The following is a 26,017-nucleotide window of genomic DNA, read 5'->3' as shown; positions in this document are numbered from 1 at the left end:
TTCTTGGATTCCCTTAGCGGTATGCTATTTGGCGTGCCGCGGGGGGATTCCATCGTTTTGCTGGGGGACTTCAACGCTCACGCGGGCAATGACAGTGTGACCTGGAAGGGGGTGATTGGGAGGAACGGCCTCCCTGATCTGAACCCGAGTGGTGTTCTGTTATTGGACTTCTGTGCAATGCATGGTTTGTCCATAACGAACACCATGTTCGAGCATAAAGGTGTCCATAAGTGGACATGGTACGAACATGCCCGGGGCTACAGGTCGATGATCGATTTTATAATCGTATCATCTGATCTGCGGCCTTCCGTCTTGGACACTCGGGTAAAGAGAGGGGCTGAGCTGTCAACTGATCACCACCTGGTGATGAGTTGGCTCAGGTGAAGGGGGAGGAAGCCGGTCAGACCTGGTAGACCCAAGCGCATAGTGAGGGTATGCTGGGAACGTCTGGCAGAGGCTCCTGTTCGCTGGAGCTTTAACTCGTGCCTCCGGCAGAATTCCAACTGCATGCCGGGGGAGCTTGGGGACATTGAGTCTGAATGGACACTGTTCCGGACCTCCATTGTGGAAGCGGCCGTACGGAGCTGTGGCTGCAGGGTGGTCGGTGCCTGTCATGGCGGTAACCCCCGTACCTGATGGTGGACACCAGAGGTGAGGGGGGCCGTGAAGCTGAAGAAGGAGGCTTACCGGGAATTATTAGCCCAGGGGTCTCCGGAGGCAGCTGACGGGTACCGGTGGGCCAGGCGGAACGCAGCTCGGGCGGTCGCAGATGCAAAAACCCGGGCGTAGGAGGAGTTCGGTGAGGCCATGGAAAGTGACTTTCGGTCGGCCTCAAAAAGGTTCTAGCAAACCATCCGGAGTATCAGGAGGGGGAAGCAGCTCCTGGTTCCTGAGTGGGGGGGGGGGGGGGGCGGGGTGCTGCTGACCTCACCTGGGTACATCACCCGGAGGTGGAAGGAATACTTTGAGGACCTCCTCAACCCTGCCTCAGTTACATCTACGCACACTGCCTTTGAGACATCTGAGGGCACAGAGCCCGAGGGTGCTGGGGGGGGCTTGCACATCACTGGGGCTGAGGTGGCCAGGGTGGTTAAAGAGCTCCGTGGTGGCCGGGCCCCGGGGGTGGACGAGATCCGCCCGGAGTACCTGAAGGCTCTGGATGTTGTGGGGCTGTCGTGGCTGACACGCCTTCTCAACAGTGCGTGGAGGTCAGGGGCGGTGCCGCTGGATTGGCAGACCGGGGTGGTGGTCCCCTTATTTAACTCTCTGGGGTCGAGTATGTCGTCGGCGACATCGCGTACTTTTCGCGTCTATTTCAGTTTATATCTCGCTGAAATCTTAATGTAGAATCATGAAAAAAACGCTGGCTAAATCCGTAATCTGTCTTCTTTTCAAAACGTCCATTGTCGGAAGTATTAAAGTTTTTTTAATTAGGTTAAATCGGCAGAAAAGTAAACCATGTCATCTTACTTTGTTTTACCTGCATCGGGGGCGTGTAGTGCCGCTCTCACCTGAAGATCGCTATTCACATTATAAATAGCCGCATTAGCGCGTATTCAAATCGCATTCGCATGGTAATTTGATTAACAGCGTGTTGGGCTCCGCCAGGGCTGCCCTTTGTCATCGGTCCTGTTTATAATATTTATGGACAGGATTTCTAGGCGCAGCCAGGGTGTTGAGGGTGTCCAGTTTGGTGGCCTCAGGATTGCCTCGCTGCTTTTTGCAGACGATGTCGTCCTGTTGGCTTCATCTGCTGGGGATCTCCAGCATGCACTGGGGCGGTTCGCAGCCGAGTGCGAAGCGGCAGGGATGAGGATTAGCACCTCCAAGTCCGAGACCATGGTTCTCAGCCGGAAACGGGTGGTTTGCCCTCTTCGGGTTGGGGAAGACATACTGCCTCAATTGGAGGAGTTTAAGTATCTCGGGGTCTTGTTCACGAGTGAGGGTAGGCGAGATCGGGAGCTGGATAGACGAATCGGAGCGGCGTCTACAGTTTTGCAGGCGCTTAACCGGTCCGTCGTGGCTAAGAAAGAACTGAGCCAGAAAGCAAAGCTCTCGATCTATTGGTCCATCTTTGTACCTACCCTCACCTATGGTCATGAGCTATGGGTAATGACCGAAAGAATGAGATCGCGAATACAGGCGGCCGAAATGAGGTTTCTCCGCAGGGTGTCTGGGCTCTCCCTTAGAGATAGGGTGAGAAGTTCGGATATCCGGGAGGGCCTCAGAGTAGAACCGCTGCTTCTTCACGTCGAAAGGAGCCAGTTGAGGTGGTTTGGACATCTGGTGCGGATGCCTCCTGGGTGGCTACCCGGAGAGGTTTTCCGTGCATGTCCTACAGGGAGGAGGCCCCGGGGCAGGCCCAGGACTCGCTGGAGGGATTATATCTCTCGGCTGGCCTGGGAACACCTCGGTGTCCCCCCCGAGGAGCTGGTGGAGGTAGCTGGGGAGAGGGAGGTCTGGGTGCCTCTCCTGAAGCTGCTGCCCCCGCGACCCGAACCCCGGACAAGCGGCAGATGATGGATGGATGGATGGATGGATGGAAAATTCACTTTGATATACGAGTGCTTTTGATTATATGCATGTTTCCGGAACGAATTATGCTTGTAAAACAAGGTACCACAGTACTGCAAAATATCTCAAATCTCTCACAGCAGGAAGTGTTTTTTTATGCCCTGCTCTAATCTATTTGTACATTCTTTCCTTCCACAGTACAGTTCTTTTTCTGCATCATGCCCAAGTCTTGCATGTCCGCAGTGGTAGTGCACCTGCTTGCGTGGAAAGAAAATTGGACATCGGTAGGCCCTGAAGGCCTTGGAGAGACGGGCAATGGAGAAGGTGGGGAGAAGCCACCTGCAGGAAGGGATTCGAACCTGCCCCAACTGGTGCACAGAGCATTGTAGTTATGAAGTACCGTAGTCGCAATAGGCCATATGTAATATGTTATGCGGTAGTTCAAATATATAAGTAGTTATCACATTAATCATATGTTAACCACGTATTTACAATAAATCTATATTCATATCTCAAGTAGAAGTCTAGTGGTCGAGACATGATTTGGGAAATTGAGCAAAATGGGTGGGTGTACCCTGTCACCAAGGTGAACCAATAGAGCAGGAGAATTGTGTTTGTTATATGTTTAAACTTGGTTTGTTGGTGTTTTGTGACCAATCAGGGCTTAGAAGTTCTTATAGGGAATTGGGTGTTATAGTTTATCAACTGGTTGCTGCTTGTGCTCAGGGTACCTGGTGCCAGAGTGGAGCGCTTTGCTGGATCACTTGAATAAAGGAGATAACTCTGTGCACTAACAGAGATCTGCAGTTTATTCTAAGTGGCTTAACTAGAGTTATTAGAGAGGTTGATTTATACCTTCTCTACCACATTTGCTAATGTCGAGCAGCCACAGCGGTGTTTCAAGGCTATGACAGTTCAAAGGATCCCTCAAATGTGGTCTAGAAATGTGTCCTTCTATGTACCGGACCACAAAGGAGCCACCCGATGGATCCTTCACAGCCCAACTTATGGCAAGACTCACTGCGTGGACTTTTTGAAGAGCATGACCTACAAAGGCTATGTAGACCACATCTTATGAAGCATGCAGCCCCTGAACTGGGACAGCTACAGTGACCACTCTTTTAGGATTTCCTTGTTCAGCTTAAAGGGATATGGGGATTAACTACAAACAACAAACAAAACATCTCACCTTATATTTCCACTGTATATCCTATTGAAAGTCATGGTGGCAATGTACCAACAAAAGGTTTACATATTAAAGTGCACAACTGTAGGTTAACACTGGTAACTCCAACATGATAAAAATTTATTTGAAAAGTACAACTCCTAAAGAAATCCAGGCTTCTATTAAACCCCTTATCAAAGTAAAAAAGTTAGGTCTGAGAAAATGGTGTCCAGCTCAATGTCCCACTGGATCAAACGTCTATTAGACAAGTGCTGCAGTGTAAGAATGTTAGAGAAGTGAGTTTAACCACAAAAGCTTGTTTTATTAGTAGCCCTGAAAAGAACTGCAATCAGTAGCAGAAGTAGCTGAAACAGCACAGTAACGCGCAGACACTGAACGAGCCACATGCGGTGGAGCCAACCTTTAGCCAACAGCCAATGGTACATGGTAGAAAAGTATTTGGACATCAGTGAATGTGAGGTGCAGGTATAGAGTGGCACAAACACAACGAAGGGAAGCAAAAGGAGCAAAACTCAAGGCCCAAAATTATTATTATTTTTAATGCTAAACAAAGCGAAACTGAAATGATTTCTTTTATTGGTAGTTTTGAAAGTGTGCAATTCAGTTTCCATTTAGTTTTTTTTTGTTAAATATAGTTTTAATTTTTATTTCATTTTATGAATTGCTTTTCATTTATTTCTGTTTTTGTTTGTTGGGTAATGACACAGGTCCCAGCTAACCCACCGTGCACAAACCCACACGCTGACACCATCAATCAGCGTAAAATAAGCCCAGATTCTTCAATGTACATTCTAGTATATATAGCAAACAGATGACCTCGTTGCTCTGATATTCGGAGTATTTAGAATGGAATAAAACATATAAATATAAATAGCTAAACATGTAATGATGAATCGCGAATCGGTTAATAATCGATGTAAATGCATGACGATTTAAACCGGCCTATGAGGAAAATTAATCTCTACTTTAGCAGTACTTAACGGTACTTTACTTAACAGAAAAACTGGTGTAATATTACATTTGATTTCACGACATCAGTTTGACGTCAGATGTCACTGCGTATTAACGTCAACATCGTATGTTAGTTTTCGATTTTGACCGAACGCGAGATGGCGAGCGAATCTGAAATTGAGGACACCCCCCCCCCCCCACCCCCGATCTTAAATTGCCGTTGTGGCAGCATTTTAGGTTTCGGGTAATCACAAACGAAAACGACGAGAAAAGCACAGACAAGACAAAAACTGCGTGCAAATATTGTAAAAAACTCATAACATACACAAATAGCACAATGAACATGCTTCAGCATGTCCACCGGCATCACAGTGAGCTCAATTCACCACCGCCAGAGCGAAGATTATTAAAAGGGCAAACCACACTAAAAAGCTGCACATGCAAGCCTTAGTTTATTTGGTAACTGTGGTATGCACGCGGTAAAATAAAGCACTCCACGAATCAATGTGTCTCTTCGAACCTTCTTTACTTCACATTCCTTCCCCTCTGCTCCTCACCACTGCAATTCTCTCCAGCTCTCTTACCAAACGTCTTATCTTATTGTCCCCAGCGGATAGGAGGAGAATTGCACTATACAACATATCTCCCCGTGTTATAACAAATTACAAATTATCCGTAAGTATGAATAGCAACAACTTCTGTCCACAGTGTTTGAGAGACATTTCAGTCTTACACTGTACACAGAAAAGAACCAGAATCACAATATTAGAATCACAATTTTCTGTAGATATAGGCACCTGAAACAAGACACATAAGTTTCCCATGCTCTTTGGAAGACTAAGAACTGGATTCTTAACATTTCCTCTTTTTTTTTTTTTTATATGTATATATATATACACACAAAGGCATGAGGAACTATATGCCAACACTCAAAGGCAGGGTGATAATGAACACTCAATGCACATTAAAGTGAACAACCAATATGTGATATATCAATCAAATTCCACCCATGCCTTAATTTAAATAACATAGTCCTTAGACCACACTGGAGCTTGCCGCACCCTATGCGGTCATACAGCAGGAGGGGGTGTATGGCACAATGTCTGAGGCACCCCAAGCGGCAAATATGCATCCTCTGGTGCCGTACTTGTACTGGAGGTTCCTGGAAGGGGAAACGTTTGAGCCAGGTGGATTGCGTTCCACACCCGACCATCTGATAGGAGGTAGGTGGCCGGGCCCTTTTGCGCAACAACCTGATAAGGTTGACTAAATTTGGAATGGCCCTTCCTAGTAAATCTAGGTTTCTTAATGCGGACGAAGGATCCAACATGAAACGCAGGAGATTTAGCACCACGGCGTTGATCTGTGTACCGTTTCATAGTCTCCTGTCTTCTCAGTATTGTCTGTTTGAGATCCAAGTGTGCAGGAATCGGTTTGGAGGGAATGCCACTGACATGTAATTTAGTTCTAATGAGGCGTCCATGCAAAAGTTCGGCAGGTGAAATCTTGGTCACAGCATGGGGAGTTGCCCTGTACATGTGCAGGAATTCAGTTACAAAGGACATCCAGGGTTTACCGTCAATATCAGCAGTCTGTAAACAATCCTTAAGAACTCTATTGAACCGCTCAATCTCACCATTTGCTTGTGGATAGTAAACTGAGCTACGACAATGCTTGATGTCTCTTTCCGCAAGAAACGCTGTGAACTCTCCAGAAACAAACTGGGGGCCATTATCAGAGACCACCTCGAGTGGGTAGCCTTCTCGACTGAATACAGCAGAAAGAAATTTTATGACTGTTGCAGAGGTAACCTCCGAGGCAAATGCCACCTCTGGCCATCTACTGTAGTAATCGATGAGTGTCACAGCAAACCGGCACTCCTGCACAGCATCGTGGAAAGGTCCAACTATGTCAATTGCGACCTTGTCCCATGCAGCAGAGGGAGTGGGCACAGGCATAAGTGGCGCAGCATGTGTAACCGCAGTTTTATCATGTTGGCCGCAAGTGATGCATGACTTTATGGCCTCTTCCACTTGACAGTCCATGCCTGGCCACCAATATAATTCCCGCAATCTCTGCTTTGTCCGTACCATACCTTGGTGTGTATCATGCGCCAATTGGACAAACTTCGACTGTAGCTCTGCAGGTATAATGACACGGTGAGTGCCACGGATGACGTAACCATCTACCACGGCCAGTTCAGTCTGAAGGCGGTGGAAGGTTGCCATAGCAGGGTCAAGTCCTTTAACAGTAGAAGGCCATCCATTAGTGATGTAAGATTTGACTTGACTTACAGTAACACCGAGCACTCATCACATGCGCGTCTCAGTTCCTCTTCAGTAACTGCTGCAAAGTCAGACGTCAGCACGGCCACCATCTCCAGTTCGACATCCTCAGTCGTCTCAGCACAAGAAAGCGGCAGTCGCGACAAACAGTCAGCCGTTACGTTGTCGCGCCCAGGCTTGTACTCTATGGTGTAATTAAAACACAGTAGGCGGGCAGACCACCGGGCTATTCTCATGCCTGCCCGGCCCACACCCTTTGAGGAAAGCAGTGTCGTCAAGGGACTGTGATCCGTACGCAAAACAAAATGACGTCCCCACAAGAAAGTGCGCCACCTTTCCGCTGCCCAGACACATGCTAATGCCTCTTTCTCAACAGTGGAATATTTGCGTTCACAGTCAGTCAGAGTTCTGGAAGCAAAAGCAACTGTCTTTTCAGTGTGCCCGTGCCACTGAGTAAGCACAGCACCAAGTCCATAGTCGGACGCATCAGTAGTAACTGTGGTTGAGAGGAAGGGGTCAAATAAAGCAAGGGCAGAACTGGATGCAATGAGTTGTTTAACCTGACTAAAACGTTCCTGTGCCTCAACTGTCCAGGAAAAACTAGTAGAGTTTCGCAGGAGAGCACGGAGAGGTTCCACCAATGAGGCATAGTTAGGAATAAACTTAGAATACCAGCCAGTCAGGCCGAGGAAGGACCGCAGAGAATGCGCATCATGAGGAGAAGGAGCCTGCGTCATAGCAAGGACATGTTCAGGGTTTGGGTGTAAGCCATTAGCTGAAATCACATGGCCTAAAAAAGGAAGTTCAGATTTCCTGAACTGGCATTTTTCCATATTGAGTTTTAGACCCCTGTCCTGAAGACGCCTAAGTACAGCTTGGAGGCGTTTGTCATGCAATTCAGGTGTGGTTCCATAAACAATGATGTCGTCCAGATAGCACTGAACACCATCCTGACCAGCTAAGACCTGTGACATCATCCTCTGAAATGCACTTGGTGCTGAAGCCAAACCATAGGGCACCCGTGTGAAGCGGAAAAGACCATCATGAGAGATGAAAGCTGTAAGATCCCTACTGTCTGGATGTAAAAGCACCTGGTGGTACGCATTTTGAAGGTCAATTGTAGAGAACATGACAGCCCCTCGTAACTCTGTGAAAACCTCATCAATGTGTGGCAGAGGGTGACCATCTATCACCACAGCCTTATTTGGTTCTCGGAGGTCCACGCAAAGCCGAACGGCGCCAGATTTCTTTTTAATAGCCACCAGTGGGGACACCCAAACAGATGAGTCAATTTTTTCTATGATGCCCTCAGAGTCAAGTCTCTGCAACTCTTGTGAGACAGCATCACGGATTGCAAATGGCAGTCTGCGTAGCTTCTGTTGAACCGGTGGAACATCAGAACGGACCTTAACTTTATGGACAAATCCAACAGCCAAACCTGCCGTATCTACACCGCATACCGTGCGCTGGATGTCACCCGCAGGAGGTGCAATACAGCCGTCTCTTATTTCCAGTTTCAGGGCAGTGAAGAGATCCATACCCAACAAAGGTGTTCCTGCTTGAACAATGTAGACATCTGCCTGTGCGTATTGGGTCTGATAGGTAACAGTAAGAGAAAGGCAGCCCACAACTGGAATAGGTTTCTTCATATATGTCACCAGTTGGACGTTAGGTTGAGTCAGGGCCACGTTTGCAAAGTGCTGGAGGTAAATGTGTTCTGGAAGGATTGAAACCGTCGAGCCTGTATCAACAAGCAATTCAACAGCCAGGGGGGGACTACCATCAGCATGCAGGGTTACATTGCAGGAAAGGCCATGTTTCCGCTGCATTGGAAAACCTATGCTTAAAACAGTGACATCAGGAACAGTAACTGCCTGCACATTGCAGGTATTAGCTACACTACGGCAAACTTTGGCAAAGTGACCAATTTTTCCGCACTGTTTGCATTTACACTGTTTAGCAGGGCAACTGGGGTGATTTGCAAGATGCACAGTGGAGCCACAACGATAGCAATTACGAATTTTATTCTGCAATGTCTGCTGAGGGGTAGGCGATTGTGTTGCAGCCGCCGGACCCCGCACACTAGGTTTTGACCGCCAGTTCCACGCACTGCGCGCGCTAGCATTCACAAGTTGAACTGTGGCTTCAGCCGTAGACGTCATAGCCTTCGCCTCAGCAACCGCCGTTTCTATTTGTCCCGCGATTGTAATAGTCTTCTGCAACGTGAGGTCTGTCTCCAAAAGTAAACGTTCGCGGATACGTGCAGAAGATGTTTTTTCAACAATTTGATCTCTCAGCATATCATCGGCGAGCGCGCCGAAATCGCAGTGCACCGACAATTCTCGCAGAGCTGCAACGTACTGTAGAATGGATTCCCCAGGCCTCTGTGCACGCTGACGGAATTTATTTCTCTCCGCAACCACATTTAGCTTCGGTACAAAGAATGTCCGTAATGCAGTGAGCGCCGTTAAGTAGCTGTCGTCTGCCACTGGAAGCGTGTAAAAAATGCGCTGACCCTCTGTACCCAGGCAATGGATGAGCATCGCCCGCCGCCGTTTCTCCACAACCTCGGTGTCGGAGAGCGCCAGTAAGTAATTGTCGAACATTCTGATCCACGAATCGAACGGTACAGCCGGCTCACCCGGTGTTTGCAGGAAAGCAGGGGGCGGCGAAAGTCCCAGCAGAGCCATCCTCGTCGCCAATATGTGGTATGCACGCGGTAAAATAAAGCACTCCACGAATCAATGTGTCTCTTCGAACCTTCTTTACTTCACATTCCTTCCCCTCTGCTCCTCACCACTGCAATTCTCTCCAGCTCTCTTACCAAACGTCTTATCTTATTGTCCCCAGCGGATAGGAGGAGAATTGCACTATACAACAGTAACGCTTTATATTAAGTGCACTTTCATAATGCATTCATCCAGAACAGCACCTGTCTGCTTTCTCTTTAGATGCAAGTGGTGTTGCTGTGGTATGCCAACAAAACTCTGCACAATGTACACACCACCTTTTTGTGTGATAATTTGCACTACTCCCATAATTACAGTGACATTGAAGCAAGACAATTATAATGAACTGAAGCATTTTAGAAATAAAAAAGTTCATAAAAATAAATGTACAGTAAGGTTTTTTTTCCAAAATGTTCAGTCAACGGCTGAAGGGGAGAAGATTTGACTAAAGGATCGACTAATTAGTGGCATGTGAAAATAAAAAACACTGAGGCAATGATACATGAAACAGATGTTCAGCAGCATAGACCAGGTCACAAGACCTTCCTGTATCTACCCCACCACAAACACATCTGACTTTAGCAGAATGAGCGTTCTCATGTGGTTTGTTGCATTGTGGGTTCTCTCTCTGTGTGAAAGCAACCCGAGCCGAGGAGAAGCTTACAAACAAGTTTAAACTCGTAAAAACTGATTCTGATCAGAGAAACTGAACCATAGGTGTGAAAATTACCTAAAAAACCATGATGCATTGGAAAATTGATGTCAATGAATTTTCAATGTAGCCATAATCGATTATGGGAACTACTCACGCAGCCCTAACCCTGGCCATACAAACCATAGAACAGCACTTTAAACAGCTTCTATTCTATTCTTTACCAGTCATGGGGTAGTTTAATGTGTAACATTAAAGAAGCCCGTCAACCACATCAACTCAACAACGTTCAACTCTGGATGAATTTCATCAACCCCTGCAGCCTTTCATGTTTTTTATATTTTGTAAATATTACAAATTACACCAACTGCTTCTGTCATTTTACTATTTTGGTCCAATCATGATTGAATGATCACCCGTGTAAAAAAAAAAAGCTAAGCTAGTTTCATTAGCTGAAGATGGATAATTACCCCGAGACTGCAGAGCACACTGCAGAGCACACTGCAGGGCTGGAACAGAAAAGGGCCTTATCCCAAAATGTACCCACAAAGTTTTAGACAATTCTATGCTTTCAGCTTTGTGGGAGCAGTTTAGCGAAGGCCATTTTGTGCTCCAGCATGATGATTCTGATGTTCTAGCTCACAAAAACATGAACACACATTTGCATTCATTCTCACTCTTTGCAGCTGTTTCCCGTAATATACCGCTATGTAGTCAGCCACTTTATGGGGCGCATATTTATAAGTCAAACTAATACACCTATTTATAAAATGTAGTCACACTATCTCCAAAAATTTTAAATTGCAAATTCTAATTGCAAAATGTGACTAAATGGTTGCAGTCTGGAACTCTGCGGGGCCACACTTTGTTGCACAGTGTAAAAAATCAAACAAAAACAACACCAAACATACGCAAAGTAGTTCACAAGTTTGTGTCTGAGCATACGTTTTTCCTTCCAGCCACTATGACATTTTTGTGTAACGTTAGGTTACACAACCAATCACCAGCGACTTTAGATCTTTAAACAAGTATGCTGAATGCTTATTAGCTCACATGTGCTGAGATTTACTGTTTGGGTATCAGAATTGGACACCAAAAGACAATACATTTTTTGATAACTGGAACATTTCAGTGGTTACCACAAAACTACTGAAATTCGGTACCCAGCCCTATCTATGTGGGCATCTAACAGGTCAAATATCGCTAGAACACCTTTTTCAGCGATCTGACTAAGTGCCATTGTGGGCTAAAATAAGGAAACAGACCCATCATCCAGAGTGTCACTGAGAATAGAGGATGATAAACTTTTTCCCACAATGAAAGAACTTGTTAATTTTTGCAATACAACTATCGTTAGCTGTTGCTGGTGTACATCCATAATCTGTGTCACTTTACTTGATATAGAAAAATGCTATTTATTGTTCTATCCATGGCAAATGGACTGCAATCAACTTTACGTTAACTTTACTAACTCCTGGCTGGCAATTCTGAATTTCAGAACGATATATGATGCTCTGACCATTTCAGATTGAATTTATGAATACACCCATAACAATCAGCTGGATAACGGTTACTTTTAATCATTAATCCATATTCATATAATTTATTTAACTCTGTGTGTGGGCTCCAGGCCGCTAAGCATACAAAATAGCTGGGGCAACGACAGATAAACTATGAGTTAGGCAGTTGAAAACTGTGCATTACTTCATATACTTTCAGTATATTGTAGGATCACACATGCACATATCACAGGGCCAAGCCTGGTACGAGGGGTACACATTGGCCTAGACACCAAAGTGACACATCGGCTTAACCTCTATGCACACATAAACACACTTAAACACACACACACACACACACACACAGATAACAAGGGAGGCCAGCACTCCAACTTTTACTGCCCAAAGACTTAGGAACCTACAGACAGCAGAGTGGACCTAATGGACAGGGGTCCCTCGACTTGGCACACAACCCCCTCCCCATACACTCTGCCTTACATACCACTCACCCAACAGACGAACACCCTAAAGGAAGTTTCATTTAAGTTTGGCTTTTGTATACCCTGTATATTGATTTACTCACGACTACCAGTCTCAATATACAGATAGGTTATGTTTGTATGTGTCCTTAGACAATCTTAGTGTTTTGTGTGCCACCCTTATAACCATCTTCACAGAGTATCACCTATTTCACCCCTTTACACTTGAACACATATAAATTTTAATAAATAAATAGGAATAGCTACCAGTGATGCGCAGGTTGACCCGAAATGAGCGGGTGCCCGCGGTCACCCGCGGTTACGAGTCATCCAAAAATATTTTTAATGATATTCGGGTCGCGGTCGGTCGGGTCGTTTGAAATAAAGATGCCAATTATTGTGAACATTTATTTATGGATAATGTAGCCTCAGTCTTTGGTTTAGCCTACCTGTTTTTGTTCGTTTAAAATGCGTTAATAAAGACTATTAACATATTCTATGCCTGTATTTTGTGCTTGTGAGAGCTTCAATTGGGCATCCACGTGGCGAAATAGCCTAAGCCTACTAATACAAGTAGGTTATCCTTATTTACCTTTTGAATGTTGAGCGTTATTAATTGTTAAATAAATGCTGATGCGGGACAAAATTCCCGATTTCCCAACACGTTGAACTGAGCAATGCCATTGAATCATTTTAATAGGTTACTTTTAAACGCATATAGCTCAGTAATGTCAGTTTTATGTATTTTCTGAGAGGGGGTGGGATTTTGTTGGGAAAGTCGGGGGAGAGACGCACACTTCGATTAGACTGGATAAACACATGCAGCATCTTAATTAAGAAAATGAAATTAAATAAATGAATAAATCAAGCCTTTATTACATAACACTAGGCAATAAAAAAAAATGCGGGTCAGGAAGCGGGTCGGGTACAATATATATATATATTTTTTTGCGGTCCGAGTTGCGGGCGGGTTATTGAAAACGTCGGTCGGGTTCGGGTTGTTTATACATTGACCCGCGCTTCACTGATAGCTACCACTGCATATATGTTCTCAAGGTTATACCAGAAGAAAAATTAAATAGTGTAACCAGTGTGTCCTAACCTTCAGAGAGTCTTCTTTCTTTGTTTAACAACCCCCCCCCCCCTTTTCCTTCTACATTCCTTTGTGGTCCTTATCTGATCTTGGTGGTCCATTAGCAAGCTCTTTGGGTTCTACCATGCTATATTAAAAGAACTGAATTAAGGTGTACATTATCCATTCTGGAGTAGATCAATTGGGATAAGCCACACCAACCAAAATATGTTGTTTCCAGATGTGCACCTTAAATTGGAACGGCCACGCCTATCTAAGGATAAGATGTGCTGTTTTTAATGTGAATATGTAATGTAATGTCTGTACAAAGTGTAACATCTGTTGAGGTGCAACCAAAAACACCTGTATCATATACTGATGTGAGTCAGTTACATACATAATATAAGTAATTGTTAATCAATTAATACAGATGGTATGAGGTGTGAACCTGTGAAGCTGGTATGGCATGTTTGGTGTCAAACTGATGGACAATCACTCCTGATTCCAAATCTGGTCAGTGGTTACCATGAAAGTGGATGTATCAAAAGTTGGTCCAGGAGTTGAATTCCTGGTCATCCCTATTCATGAACTTTAGACCATAAAAACCTGGCACCTCAGAACAAAGGAGAGCAGAAAAACCACCAGCCCGAGAAGAGCAGAAAGACCATCAGCCCAGGAGAAGAGAAGCCCACAAGAAGCCCTCCGGTGAAGGCCCAGCTGAACAGAGAACAACAACCAAGACAAAGCTTCACCAGGAGAGATAATCCAAGGGGCTCCACTCCACTGCTCCAAACACCACCCCTTCCTGAGTGCCATCATCCCATCAGCTTATCAGGCTCTGCAACCAACTGCCAAGACCCCCCCCCCCCCCCCCCACTCTGCAACCAAGTAAACTAACTTCCTTTCATTCTAACAACCTAAGATGTTCTGTTAACCTGCTATATGACTTTAGGGTCGTGTTTCCAAAAACTGGGCTTGCTTTCCAGAACAGTATTTCCCTTCTAAGGTTACTCATTTAAATCTTGTCATTGCATTTCCATAATTACATTGTTTGTTTCTATTCCGTTATTTCGTGTTTGTTGTTTGTGTTAAGTGTAATGTCTGTCTTATGTTAGTTGTAGTGTTAGTTAGGAATAAATGCATGTCTTTTACACAACTTCAGCCTCCGTTCATTGAGTGCTGAGGGAATAATTAATAAAATAAAGGGAATGATTCTATAATGCTGTAACTAATCAAAATGAGAACTGACTGGCGCGCCGGCAAGGCAAGGCTACCTAATCAGAACAGATAGGGGGGGCGACAGAGAATATCAGTGGCCCCTACTTATCTTTTAGCCTTCCAGAAGGACAACTACGAGCCGGCTAACGAGGGCAAGTGTCAAACATGTGGTTGTCACGTACACGGAAGGTACTGAGAAAGGGGGGGGGGGGGGATGCCCAAAGGGCTTTAAAAGGGATACAGCTGATACATATGGCAGAGCCTCCTCCTGTACATGCTGAATGTATGTCAGACGGCCGCTCCCGGATTATAATCAGTCAAGACAATAAACCGGTGATTTGCAACTTCTCCCCGTGTCAGCTGTGAATCTCTTCTCATCCACGGACCTGGTGGAGACGGCGTGCTCCACTGCTCACAATAGTCCCTGCCTCTGTGCGATCTTGCTACACGCTCTGAAACCTCAAACTCGCCTGAAATATCGCGAGACTCTCTCTCATCGGCCGTGAGGGGAGCTTTGCTACCAATCGCTTACATTACCTGGTGATGCAGCTCGCTGGACGAGCCTTCTAACCCAGGTTACTAAGCGATACTGGTAATTAGTGAATCCCATTTAAGTCTCACATTAACAGACTCACGGGGATACCGCAATTGAGTTTGGAGGAGCTGACCATTCGGCATAATGATTAGGCAATAATCGTCATTGAATACTAATTAATCAAAATTTAATTAATTTCAAAACATATGGGTGGAGATATTAAAATTTACTTGAGCTAATAATTCCTACAATATATATCAACAGATTACTTGTGTTTCCGCACTTACATGCATTAGAGTGACATGGGGCCTAAAAAAATTAGGGAAATAATTGGATTGGACTGGGGGCCCCAATATGATTTGCTTTCACAGGACCCGAAATCTTTAGCGACGTCCCCGATTGTCAGCATCGCCTCTAGTGAAGTGTTCTCTCCACCATCGTGATTAAAAGCATGGTCTGTATGTGCACTGCACGTTGCTACACATGAGAGGGTGAGCGAGAAAGAAAGCGAGAGCAAGTGAGCTGCTCTGTGCCTGATCGCACACACTCTCTTCTGGATCTCACTCTTCTGGATTAAGAATAGTGGAAATGCAATCAGAAATGGAGCTGGTGAGACTAAATGTGCAAGAGAACTTTTATTTAGTAGTGTCTTAATTTCTTCAGTAGTGAAAATAAAACCTGTAACGTCGGAGCTTACTGATACTACAGGCTGTACCCATACCCAGCCATGACACAGCACATCAGATCTGTTTGTAATTTAGAGACTTTCAAGTCCTTATTTATAACCCATCTATTTTCCTTGGCTTTTGGTTCGAGTTGAGCCCAGACATCTCAGTGCAGCGTTACTGTAGCTTATTTTATCTTATTTTCATCTTATTTTATTGTATTCAATTGTCTCTATTGTTCCTTGTTTTTTTGCTGGCTAACCTGTGAAGCACTTTGGTCAACTATAGTTGTTTTAAATGTACTATACAAATAAAGTTGAAGTTGAAGTACTGCTAGCCTGGGAACAGATCAAAATTCAGAGCTGACTATTGAATATGCAGCACTATAGTGCCATAAGGACGTCAATATCATAAGTCAAACGGTGGTAAAGCGAGGGGCAGCTGAACGCGCCGTGGGGTGGGGTCTCCTGTAGGGGAACCGTCCACTGGCCCAATGGCGGAATCCAATTGGACAGCCGAAGGCTTGAAATCCGTGTGGATCCTTCCGAGCGCTTCTGTAAAGTTACTTACCCGTTTTAGGTAAAGACCGAATTATATCTGACTCCAATTTAATTAAAGATCTTTATGGAAATTTTAGTCATGACATTTCTGTTATTTAGATTACTTCTGGGCTGTGCCTTCTATTGCTGACCTCTCACTAATCCCGGACGATGGGGCACATCGGATTTGCTTCGGCCGATAAGGCGATCCGTGGATCTGCTATGTAGGTTTAGAAGTTGGACAACCACTACAATGTAATACAGTGCCAGCCTAGATACCCGTCATGACCCGGCGGCCCTTAACGCCCCAGAGGCTCAGCTGACAATCGTCGAATCTGAGCTAGTGAGGGCCACAGAGGTTAAGCCGATGTCTGCCGTAACGCAGCGTGTGCACGCCTCAGAGGCTGGGCCGGATTTGGTGCCGTAACTCAGCGTGTGCACGCCTCAGAGGCTGGGCCGGATTTGGTGCCGTAACTCAGCGTGTGCGCGCCTCAGAGGCTGGGCCGGATTTGGTGCCGTAACTCAGCGTGTGCACGCCTCAGAGGCTGGGCCGGACGTTACCGTAACCCAGCTTGTGCGCGCCTCAGAGGCTGGGCCGGATTTTGTGCCGTAACTCAGCGTGTGCACGCCTCAGAGGCTGGGCCGGACGTTACCGTAACCCAGCGTGTGCGTACCTCAGAGGCTGAGCCGGACTTTGTGCCGTAACTCAGCGTGTGCGTACCTCAGAGGCTGAGCCGGTCTTTTGCCGTAACACAGCGTGTGCGCGCCTCAGAGGCTGAGCCGGTCTTTTGCCGTAACACAGCGTGTGCGCGCCTCAGAGGCTGAGCCGATATTCACCGTAACTCAGCGTGTGCGCGCCTCAGAGGCTGAGCCGGTCTTTTGCCGTAACACAGCGTGTGCGCGCCTCAGAGGCTGAGCCGGACTTTTGCCGTAACCCCGCGTGTGTGCGCCTCAGAGGCTGAGCCGATATTCACCGTAACTCAGCGTGTGCGCGCCTCAGCGGCTGAGCCGGTCTTTTGCCGTAACTCAGCGCGTGCGCACCTCAGAGGCTGAGCCGATATTCACCGTAACTCAACTTGGGCAGCCACATCGGGTCTCGGAGAAACGGGGTCGAGTCAGAGGCTGCAAGAGAGTGTTAGAATAACCCCAGTCTCTGAGGAACATGCAGAGGTTTAGCAAAGTCAGACAGCCAAGAAGTAATCAAAACACAGTTTATTCACAATTAATAATTGTAACATGTGGCCACAATTCCTAAACTATATAATCCAATCAAAAGTATACAACAATTCCATACCGCAGCTGAGTGGACACATAGTAACTGCAGAAAATATCTGATTACAGATGAAGATTCATACAGCACTATGTGGGAGCTCTGATTACAGAGTGACTCCCTGTGCTACTCTGGAGCTCTTCCTTAAGTATTCCAAACCAAGTGACAGACTGTATCAAAGGTTGCGATTGACTATTTTAGGGCCTGCTCTGATCTTGTGTGTGTGTCCTGGAGAACTGTTGATCTTATCAATTCTCTGACCCTCAGCCAATCAAATTGCTTTAGGAGGAATGTGACAATTCCTTTGTTGTACCAGGTGATAAGATCCTCCACCTTGGTGGGTTTAGTCTTATTTTCAATATTTCTCTTATGTGAAAACATGCCGCTTTAAGGTTGAGAGTATTGTGCTCGCCGTACTGTGACCATTCAAACGAGACCAAACATGGGTGTATGTGTCCCTAATGTTAGTCTGGGGTGATACCTCCTCTATTGATGTGAGTTAGTGAGTGTAGGATGCATCTGTATCTTGACGCAGCCAGGCCTTGTCGCTGGAATTTGGCTGCGGGGTTCTGGCCGCCCAGTGGGGGTGAGGTGTCCCTTTTGATGTGGTGATCGGGTGATTTGGGTCCAGTCTTGTCGGAGCCGGTGGACTTTTGCTTCAGGACACTGGGTGGAGCATTACAGGCTTGCCAGAGCTCAGACTGACGGGGCCTGCAAGGCCTCCAGCCTTACACTCCTAACCTGCTGGTCATCCAAAGGAGGCAGTGCAGAGAAAAACCCACCCTAACAACAACTGCTACGGTCACACCTGTAGCCTGAAGACCAACACTGAGAGGCTGAGAGCAGGTTTCTACTCTCAGGCTGACCATATACTGAACGAGGATTTCTGTGGTTTACAGGCTAATTTGCTCCATGCAAATCACACTATCCCACACCTTTACGTCTTCATTTTATGAGTTGCTGATTATTTTCAACGACTTATACTGTTATTTTATTAATATTTTAATATCTATTCCTGTGTCTTTTTTAAATCATTACTTTTTAAATATTATCTTGTAAGAAACAGACTCCTTCATTTGCCAAGGTTCAGTCTCTGAAGGATATCAGGCCATGCAATCTACAGCAGCACAGTTCACACCATTCACTAAACAATGTCTGATCCTCGGTCTAACTTCTACCATAGCTTCTACCAACCTTACAACAACAAGCACAGATCTAATGAACTACACTCCACCCATCCAAAGTTCGCAGTAATGAACACAGCCATAACAAATAGCTGAATAATGGTCACTCATTCTCATATCTTTCTTGCTCTGTCTCATGCACAACAACATGCAGCACGCACAAACACACAGACCCTGCATTTAGTGATGATGGAGGAAAGAACTAAACGTTAAAAGAGTTATTTATAACACTTCACTAGAAGTGAGGATGCTCGTTACCACAAGTGCCATGTGAAAACAGAAACACAAGCAATCTGTTGGAACATCTACTTAAAGTCCATCACATGCATTCAGAGAAATGCGCAGCTTTTGACTGCCTAGCTTGTAGTTTATCTGTTCTCGCCCTAGGTATATGTTACGCGTGCTTAGCGGCCTGGAGCCCACACACAGAGTTAAATAAATTATATGACTATGGATTAATGATTAAAAGTAACGCTCCAGAGCACAAGACCGCAAAAATGGCTGGTGAGACCTTGAACCTCCTCAGCTGCTTAAGATATTACAGCCGAAGCCTGGTGTTAGATATCCAATTCTTTACATGATTGGGCCAAGTGAGGTCATCAGAGATACAGACTGAGATATGTAAAGGTGTTCATCCAATCAAGCAGGACCACTTTGATAGTGAGATGGCCGTCTACCACCATCTCCTTAGTCCTACAGGTACTGAATAAGAGGCAGGTAGCCTGACATTGTCAAGCTTGTCCAGGGAGACCTTCTCGTTGACTTTGGAAATCAGGCTAACGACTATTGTGCTGTCTGCACATTTGATTATATTATTTAAGTTGAACTATTATTCCCCACTATGTTTGCCACTTTCGATCTAAAACAAACTCGGGCTATCACTATTGCTTATAATTTAAAAAACACTGACGTCTATTAGCTTAGTGAGATGGAGGATGATTTGGTTCACTGAACCTGCCTTTGTCAACATAAAGCTGTTGTTGCTTTACACAAGGACCATATCCAGGACTTTTAAAATACTGAGGCCAGAAGTGTCAGCCCTTCCTGGGCCCCCGTAAAGGATCGGGGTTACTGGAGATGCAGAAAAAATACCGAACACTTCTCCCCAGTGTCCTCAGTGGTAGGTACAGGCATGCTTTACACAATAATGTTTCAGTCATTTTTTAGACAACCACACTTTTTTGGTTACACATGGTAATGGTCATTGTGATTATACACTGGCATTAAAATGACATTTTATTTAATATGAGTATTATCTTTTTCCCAAAACCCTGGCATGCCAGCAATATAGACAAGACTACGTATTACAGCAGGATTAATGAAGCAGAATTATCCAGTCACTGGAGTACTTGTGGGTTAAGGGCTTTGCTCAATGGTCCATGGGTGAAATCACTCCACCGACCCTGCGATTTATCAGATCTACATCGCTGCGTCACACACCATCCACTCCTTCGCCATCTCATTTCCCTCAGACTGACTGATCCTTTCCCAAAACGAATTATTACCTGCTTCTAATATAAATATTTAAAAGCTACAAAATAACCACAAAAACCGAAACTCCGAACATTAACCAATTCCACAAAAATCATCAACGGAAATAAACACCATAAACACGCTAAAAAAATCAGCAGTGAATTTGGATTAACTTCGTACAGATACGTCCTCTTGGCCGATAAAGTGAAGCTCTCCAGACATAAAACAGCGCACCTGACAAATCAAACGCAAAGGACCACATATGCGTCGTGACAGATAATCACACCTAAGGTACTACAATTAGCCTACTTACTTTGTAAATCTTTCACGCTCCAACTTGCACACGTTGTATTTATACAGAATGTCTAAAACCTACATTCTAAAAAAATAAAACAATATAGCCTACTTCTGTCCTGACCAGACATTTGTTAAAAACAACACAATAGCCTACTGCTCCTATTTGTATCGTAATTGTTTTTTAATAGATTAAAATAAATGAAAATGCTATATAAAAATTAAAAACATTATATTAAATAAACTCGCAGTACTTACTTTAACGCAGGAGAGAAAAAAACTGCCTTCCGTTCCGCTTTCGAGTCCCACATAATAATGAATCCAAAACGTATAGGCTACGTATTGAAGGTCAGGGCGGGTCTTTTCAGAGCAAAAAAAAACAGAGGATAAAACATTAGCCCCAAAACGTACTGATGGTATATAGAGTCTACTAAATACACAGACGTATATGTACATCCAAGGCTACGTTTAATATATGTCGGCTGGCCGAAGTTTCATAAGATTGGTCATTAAAATAACAAAAACAGGTTCCATCTTATAGCTGTCTTAAGCAAATCCCAAAGAAATACTATTATACTTTACGCGAATGTCTGTTATTTCATGTGCAGGATAACAACTTCTGCTTCCAGACTGGCTTTGTCACGAAATCACTTCACGGATGTTGCGTAGGTAATTTAAATTGGAGGTGGTTTTTGCGTGAAATATGTCCGAAAAGCAGTCGAACGAGTTGTCTGAATGACAAGGCATAAAATAGTCAAGGCTACGTGACAATTACAGTATAACTTCCAGAATCCCTGTAAAAGAGTGTAAATTTTCCAGAAAAGAATCACCCCAGGCACCGAAAATAAGAGAACGCTTCTCAAATTGTAAACACGAGCATGTGATACTAAAGGGGAAAAAAGATGAAAGACAATAATCACGTAACCGCTTCCATTTCTTACTAGGGGATAAGATCTATAGTTGTATTAATATGCATTTATTTATTCTTTAATCCTGGATTTGTTTTTCCAGTAGCCCAGCACCCTAATAATGTAGATGGTTATTTCATCAGGCCTATAATATAATGATTAGTTGATACTCACTTGCTATAATATCTGAAAACTTAAATTTCTCATTATAATTCATACAACACAATTTTAAAAATGACTCTAATATGCCAATCCTAGTAATATAGTATAGACTTTTACTCTAATTAACATTCAAGCACATGATTATTCCAATGGATTGAGCCAAAATAACGCTAAATGCAAAACCACATTACAATTTCAGTCATTATGTAACAATATTGTATTTACCTCAAAAACAAATAAGATTTCTCACAGTGTTATCCCATAACCCACATATTTAAATAGATCTGAAATGCTAGTCCAACGGGGAGTAATATTTGAAAAGTTACGCATAAAATACAAGGTACATTCGGCGCTTCCGGGAAGGTCATGCCCCGCCTTACTAGTATCCTGCAGCTGGTCATTAAAAACAAGTTTTTCTGGTTCTGAATCTCGACATTTCTATGTGAGGTATTGTTTGTCATACCACAATGAGCATTTTTTAGCATCATGTTATTATTTCAAAGTTGAAGGATAGTTAGATGCGTTGAATTATGGTCAGTGTTAAATTATCAACGTTGAAACTGAATTTTTGATTAGATTTTCAATATTGAACAATTGATGGTGGCAAAACCTTGTTTCAATAAAGTGACTTTTTCAACATTGAAAATGAGATGCTGAGTCAACATCGATATTACTGAAAATACTCAACATTGAATCAATTTATGCTCAGGGATGATAAATCAACATTGATTTATGGTGGGTTCTTTAACATTGAATCAATTTATGCTTAATTGTGAAATCAATATTCAATTCAATTTATTTTTATATAGCGCCCTTCACAACAGAGATATCCCAAAGCGCTTTACAGGGTTGTGTTGTGATACATAAAACAGAAGTAGAGGGAGATACAGAACGGGGGAAAAAGGAAAAAAATTAAATAAAGAAAGCCAGAGGATAACAGAGGAGAGGAACTAAAAACTCCCAAGTAGGGAGAAAAAAACCTTTGGGGGTCCAAGGTTGACTTGTCGTAAGTTACGACTAAACTACAGTTTTGATTTAGCCACACAAAATTATCTGTTAATATATATTGAGCACTAACAAAATGCTTAGTGCTAGTCATATGTAAGAAATATATTTCAATAAAAATATTTTTAATGTTCCAGCTGGGAGTGGGTCTGTTCAACTGGTCTCCATGACTACAAAATACACTCCCCATGGAAAGCTCCCCATGCCAAAGAAGGAGCGCTCCGGCACATCCACATCAGTGGTGCTGCTCGTATCACAATGATTTTTGAGAGGCTGATGCTCTAGTATCTTGTGTAGGACTCCCTTGGCCCATTGTATGAATAACAGGCAGACATATAGTACATATGGAAGATGTTACTTTGTTGCTGTTTCACAGAGCCTACTCACACCTGGACATGTTGGGCAACATCCTGAGAATTCTGTCTAATGACTTCTTCGGTGCATTTAACACCATATAGCCTTACCTGCTGGGGGAGAAGCTCAAGGTGATGCAGGTAGAGGGTGCAATGGTCACCTAGATTACAGCAGGCCACAGACAGCATCAGTAATTGCATGTGTGGTGTGATGCTGAGCAACACAGTGGCATCCCAAGAGACAGTACTGTCACTAGTCCTGTTTACGCTCTGCACCACAGTCTTGGAATACAACTTTGGCATATGCTGTCTTTAGAAGTTCTTCAGTGATTTTGTGTTTGCAGGATGAAGGGATAGAAGATGAGCACAGAAGTCTGGAGGAGAGTTTGACTGAGTGGTGTAAGGATAACCACCTGTAACTCAGTGTAGGAAAAAAGGAGCTGATGGTAGACTTAAGGCAGACCAAGCAACTACAAAACTCTGTTACCATCAAAGTGGAAAATGTCAAAGTGGTACAGGCATACTTGTGAGTATGGTTACAGGGTGTCCATGCAGTAGTAAAAGGTAGTAAATTAAATCAGACAAAATTAAGGCTCTTGAAAGGTATTAAAATGCCACATTTTAAGAAATTACATATAAACAATACAGGTATTGTACAGTATATACAGGTAAAATTGTTAAACTTTTCTCTTAAGATTTATTTTGGGACATGTTCAAACTCACGTTGCATCAACCAATAAATACCAATAGTTACCACCCATTACCATTCCATGGACTCTTTAGACAGTTTTTTTATCCAGTGTGTTATTGTTACAAGTTACCTCGTGATGAAATAATTCAGTACTTTAGTCTCTGTGTATGAAAATGTGTGTCTGTCTTAGTGTGTGTCACGTGACACATAAAATTTTATCAATGTTTATGGCTGTTGTCAAGTGTCATTTGTTTTAAGAAGTGTCAATTTGACTTTATTAGGTGGGGTTAAGGGTTATGGTTAGGATAACCCAAGGGCTAGAGTTAAGGTAAGGACAAACGAAGCTCAACTTGACACTACAAAAAAACAAATAATATTTAATGACAATACTTAATAAAAAAACAGTTAAACATTAATTAACCTAATATTTATGATGGGTATGAAGATTTACACCCCCCCCCCCCCCCAAAAAAAAAAGATCGCTGCCCGATTTTTGGTAGTAAACAAGGTAGTAAATTAAATTCTAGGATTCCAGTAAAATCCCTGGGTAGCTCTGTGTACTGTAAGTGTGCAGTCTGTGGAAGCGGCGGTGGGGGGAATGGTGTCCTAACTCTACTTTGAATAATGAAGTTCTTCCTCAACAAAGAACTGGTACAACTGAGGAGCCCTTTTGACATCAGGTTCATCTCCCCCAAATGCAAAACTCTGCGCTTCAAATGCCCCTTTGTATTCTATCTCGTCTTTGTGATATAGCATTAAAATTACAGCTCTGATACAGGCTGGATTAGGCTCATCACAGCTTTATAACGGTATTTTATTTGGCGCTATGATCCATCAGCATCTACATAATGAAAGTTAAAAATAAAGTTCCTATTGAAAGTAGGATGGCTTTTGTAATTTTACAGACATGGGTCCTGCTCTGCAAAATTAAAATTACACCTTGTTTTTTTTTAAAGAACCCAGACAATATAAGTGCATATTACGTACTTTGTAGTCAAGGCCTTGTACCCTGTCTGGTTGTCATTTAAATACGAGTGAAACCAATCCATTCCAAACAGGGGCTCTTACAATATTTTAATAAAGGCAGATGTATGAAACTCAATACAATTGAACTGCATTGTACTACCCTCTCAAATTAATAGTTCATATGCACCTAACACAATTTTCTCCATGCACTGCTTTTAAGATCAAAGTGGCTTTGGTCATGGAGTGACTAAAAAGAAAAGGAGAAACTATTAAAGGGGTATGGACTTTTCAGGAAGACTTAACGATAATGATAAATAACGATATTAAGAAGACAGTTGCCTGTGGATCACGCTGACATTCTCTGTTCAGCTAACTGTCAATTTGGAAGTAAGAGTATTTTTTAGGTATTTATTTTAGTAATTTTTAATTTAAGAATTAAATATTTATTATTCACGATGCACTGCAAATTTCGTTGTACATTGTGCAGTGACAATAAAGCTATACTTACTTATTGTACACAAAGAACACCTACGTGTAAAGGAAACTGTTCAGTTTGGCAGTTTTGAATTTCAGTCATTATCAGCCACCGGGGAGTTTCCCGAAGCCTACTTAGAACTTACAAACGACAGAGTGTTAAGAAGGCTTTGGAAAACTCAGCCCGTGTGACTAGTCTGAGGTACGAAATTGCTAATAGTTTATTTCAAAAGACAGTTTCTTAGCCGTGTCAAACTGCAACAACGTAACAAAGAAGATGTTTGTAGTGTTTAATAAAGATAATAATAATAATAAAAAAACTAATAATAATCAATCCTTTATTGTCCCTGTGGGGAAATTCTGTTTATGCCTCCCTCAACTTGCTCTTTGTAGAGTAAGCTGTCTGTGAAGGGCAGCCACCTGTTGGGGCACCCAGGGAACTGGGGGTTAAGGGCCTTGCTCAAGGAACTGCAGATGTGCTGAGGCTGGGTTTGAACCATGACCTTGTGATTATAGACCCACAGGCTTAGCCCACTGAGCCACACACTGCCCCAATTAGGTAAACATATTGTGGGACACAAAACTCCTGTCTGACATACATTTTTTGTGTCCAGTTTTGGCACATAGCCATGACTTGCATAAGCCTGAAAAGACTAAATCACTTGATAAAACTGGCATAAACACCATCTCGTATTTTTTGTGGTATATATAATTTTCGATGTTCCTTATATGTTTTTATAGACATACTGCTCTGTATCACGTGTTATTCTTTCTAATAAACATTATTAAAAGACAGGATTTGCTGGTTTTCATTCATTTCACTGTGCTTCCTAACTCATGGTGGACACAACAGTGCCGAGTGGAACTGTGTGGTCTAAACCAGCAGGGAGAAAATATCTTGAAAGTTAGCTTG

The 26,017-nt window shown here is 43.5% G+C and overlaps 2 protein-coding genes across 10 annotated transcripts in view; both read right to left on the bottom strand.

The window, feature by feature from the left end:
• The window catches only part of LOC111859140 (N-acetyllactosaminide alpha-1,3-galactosyltransferase-like), a 37,398-nt gene extending 15,442 nt beyond the window's left edge, over positions 1 to 21,956 (bottom strand). Inside the window, exons 1-2 of one of the 9 annotated variants that reach the window (XM_023841593.2) lie at positions 21,841 to 21,956; positions 20,804 to 20,905 (exon numbers count right to left, since the gene is read on the bottom strand). In XM_023841593.2, coding sequence (XP_023697361.2) covers positions 20,804 to 20,856 — 53 coding nt within the window. In that variant the 5' untranslated portion in view covers positions 20,857 to 20,905; positions 21,841 to 21,956. Of the gene's footprint in view, positions 1 to 20,803; positions 21,307 to 21,840 lie in introns of those variants that run through there. The other 8 variants (XM_072713473.1, XM_023841592.2, XM_023841596.2 and 5 more) reach the window with 8 other exon arrangements.
• The window catches only part of LOC111859078 (epithelial membrane protein 3-like), a 234,295-nt gene that overhangs the window by 52,789 nt on the left and 155,489 nt on the right, over positions 1 to 26,017 (bottom strand). The window lies entirely within an intron of this gene.

This window comes from Paramormyrops kingsleyae, chromosome 6 (assembly GCF_048594095.1).
Source record: "Paramormyrops kingsleyae isolate MSU_618 chromosome 6, PKINGS_0.4, whole genome shotgun sequence".
Classification (NCBI taxonomy): Eukaryota; Metazoa; Chordata; class Actinopteri; order Osteoglossiformes; family Mormyridae; genus Paramormyrops; species Paramormyrops kingsleyae.
Note: the sequence above shows the minus strand (reverse complement) of the source record. Positions and strands in the feature narration are given on the sequence as shown.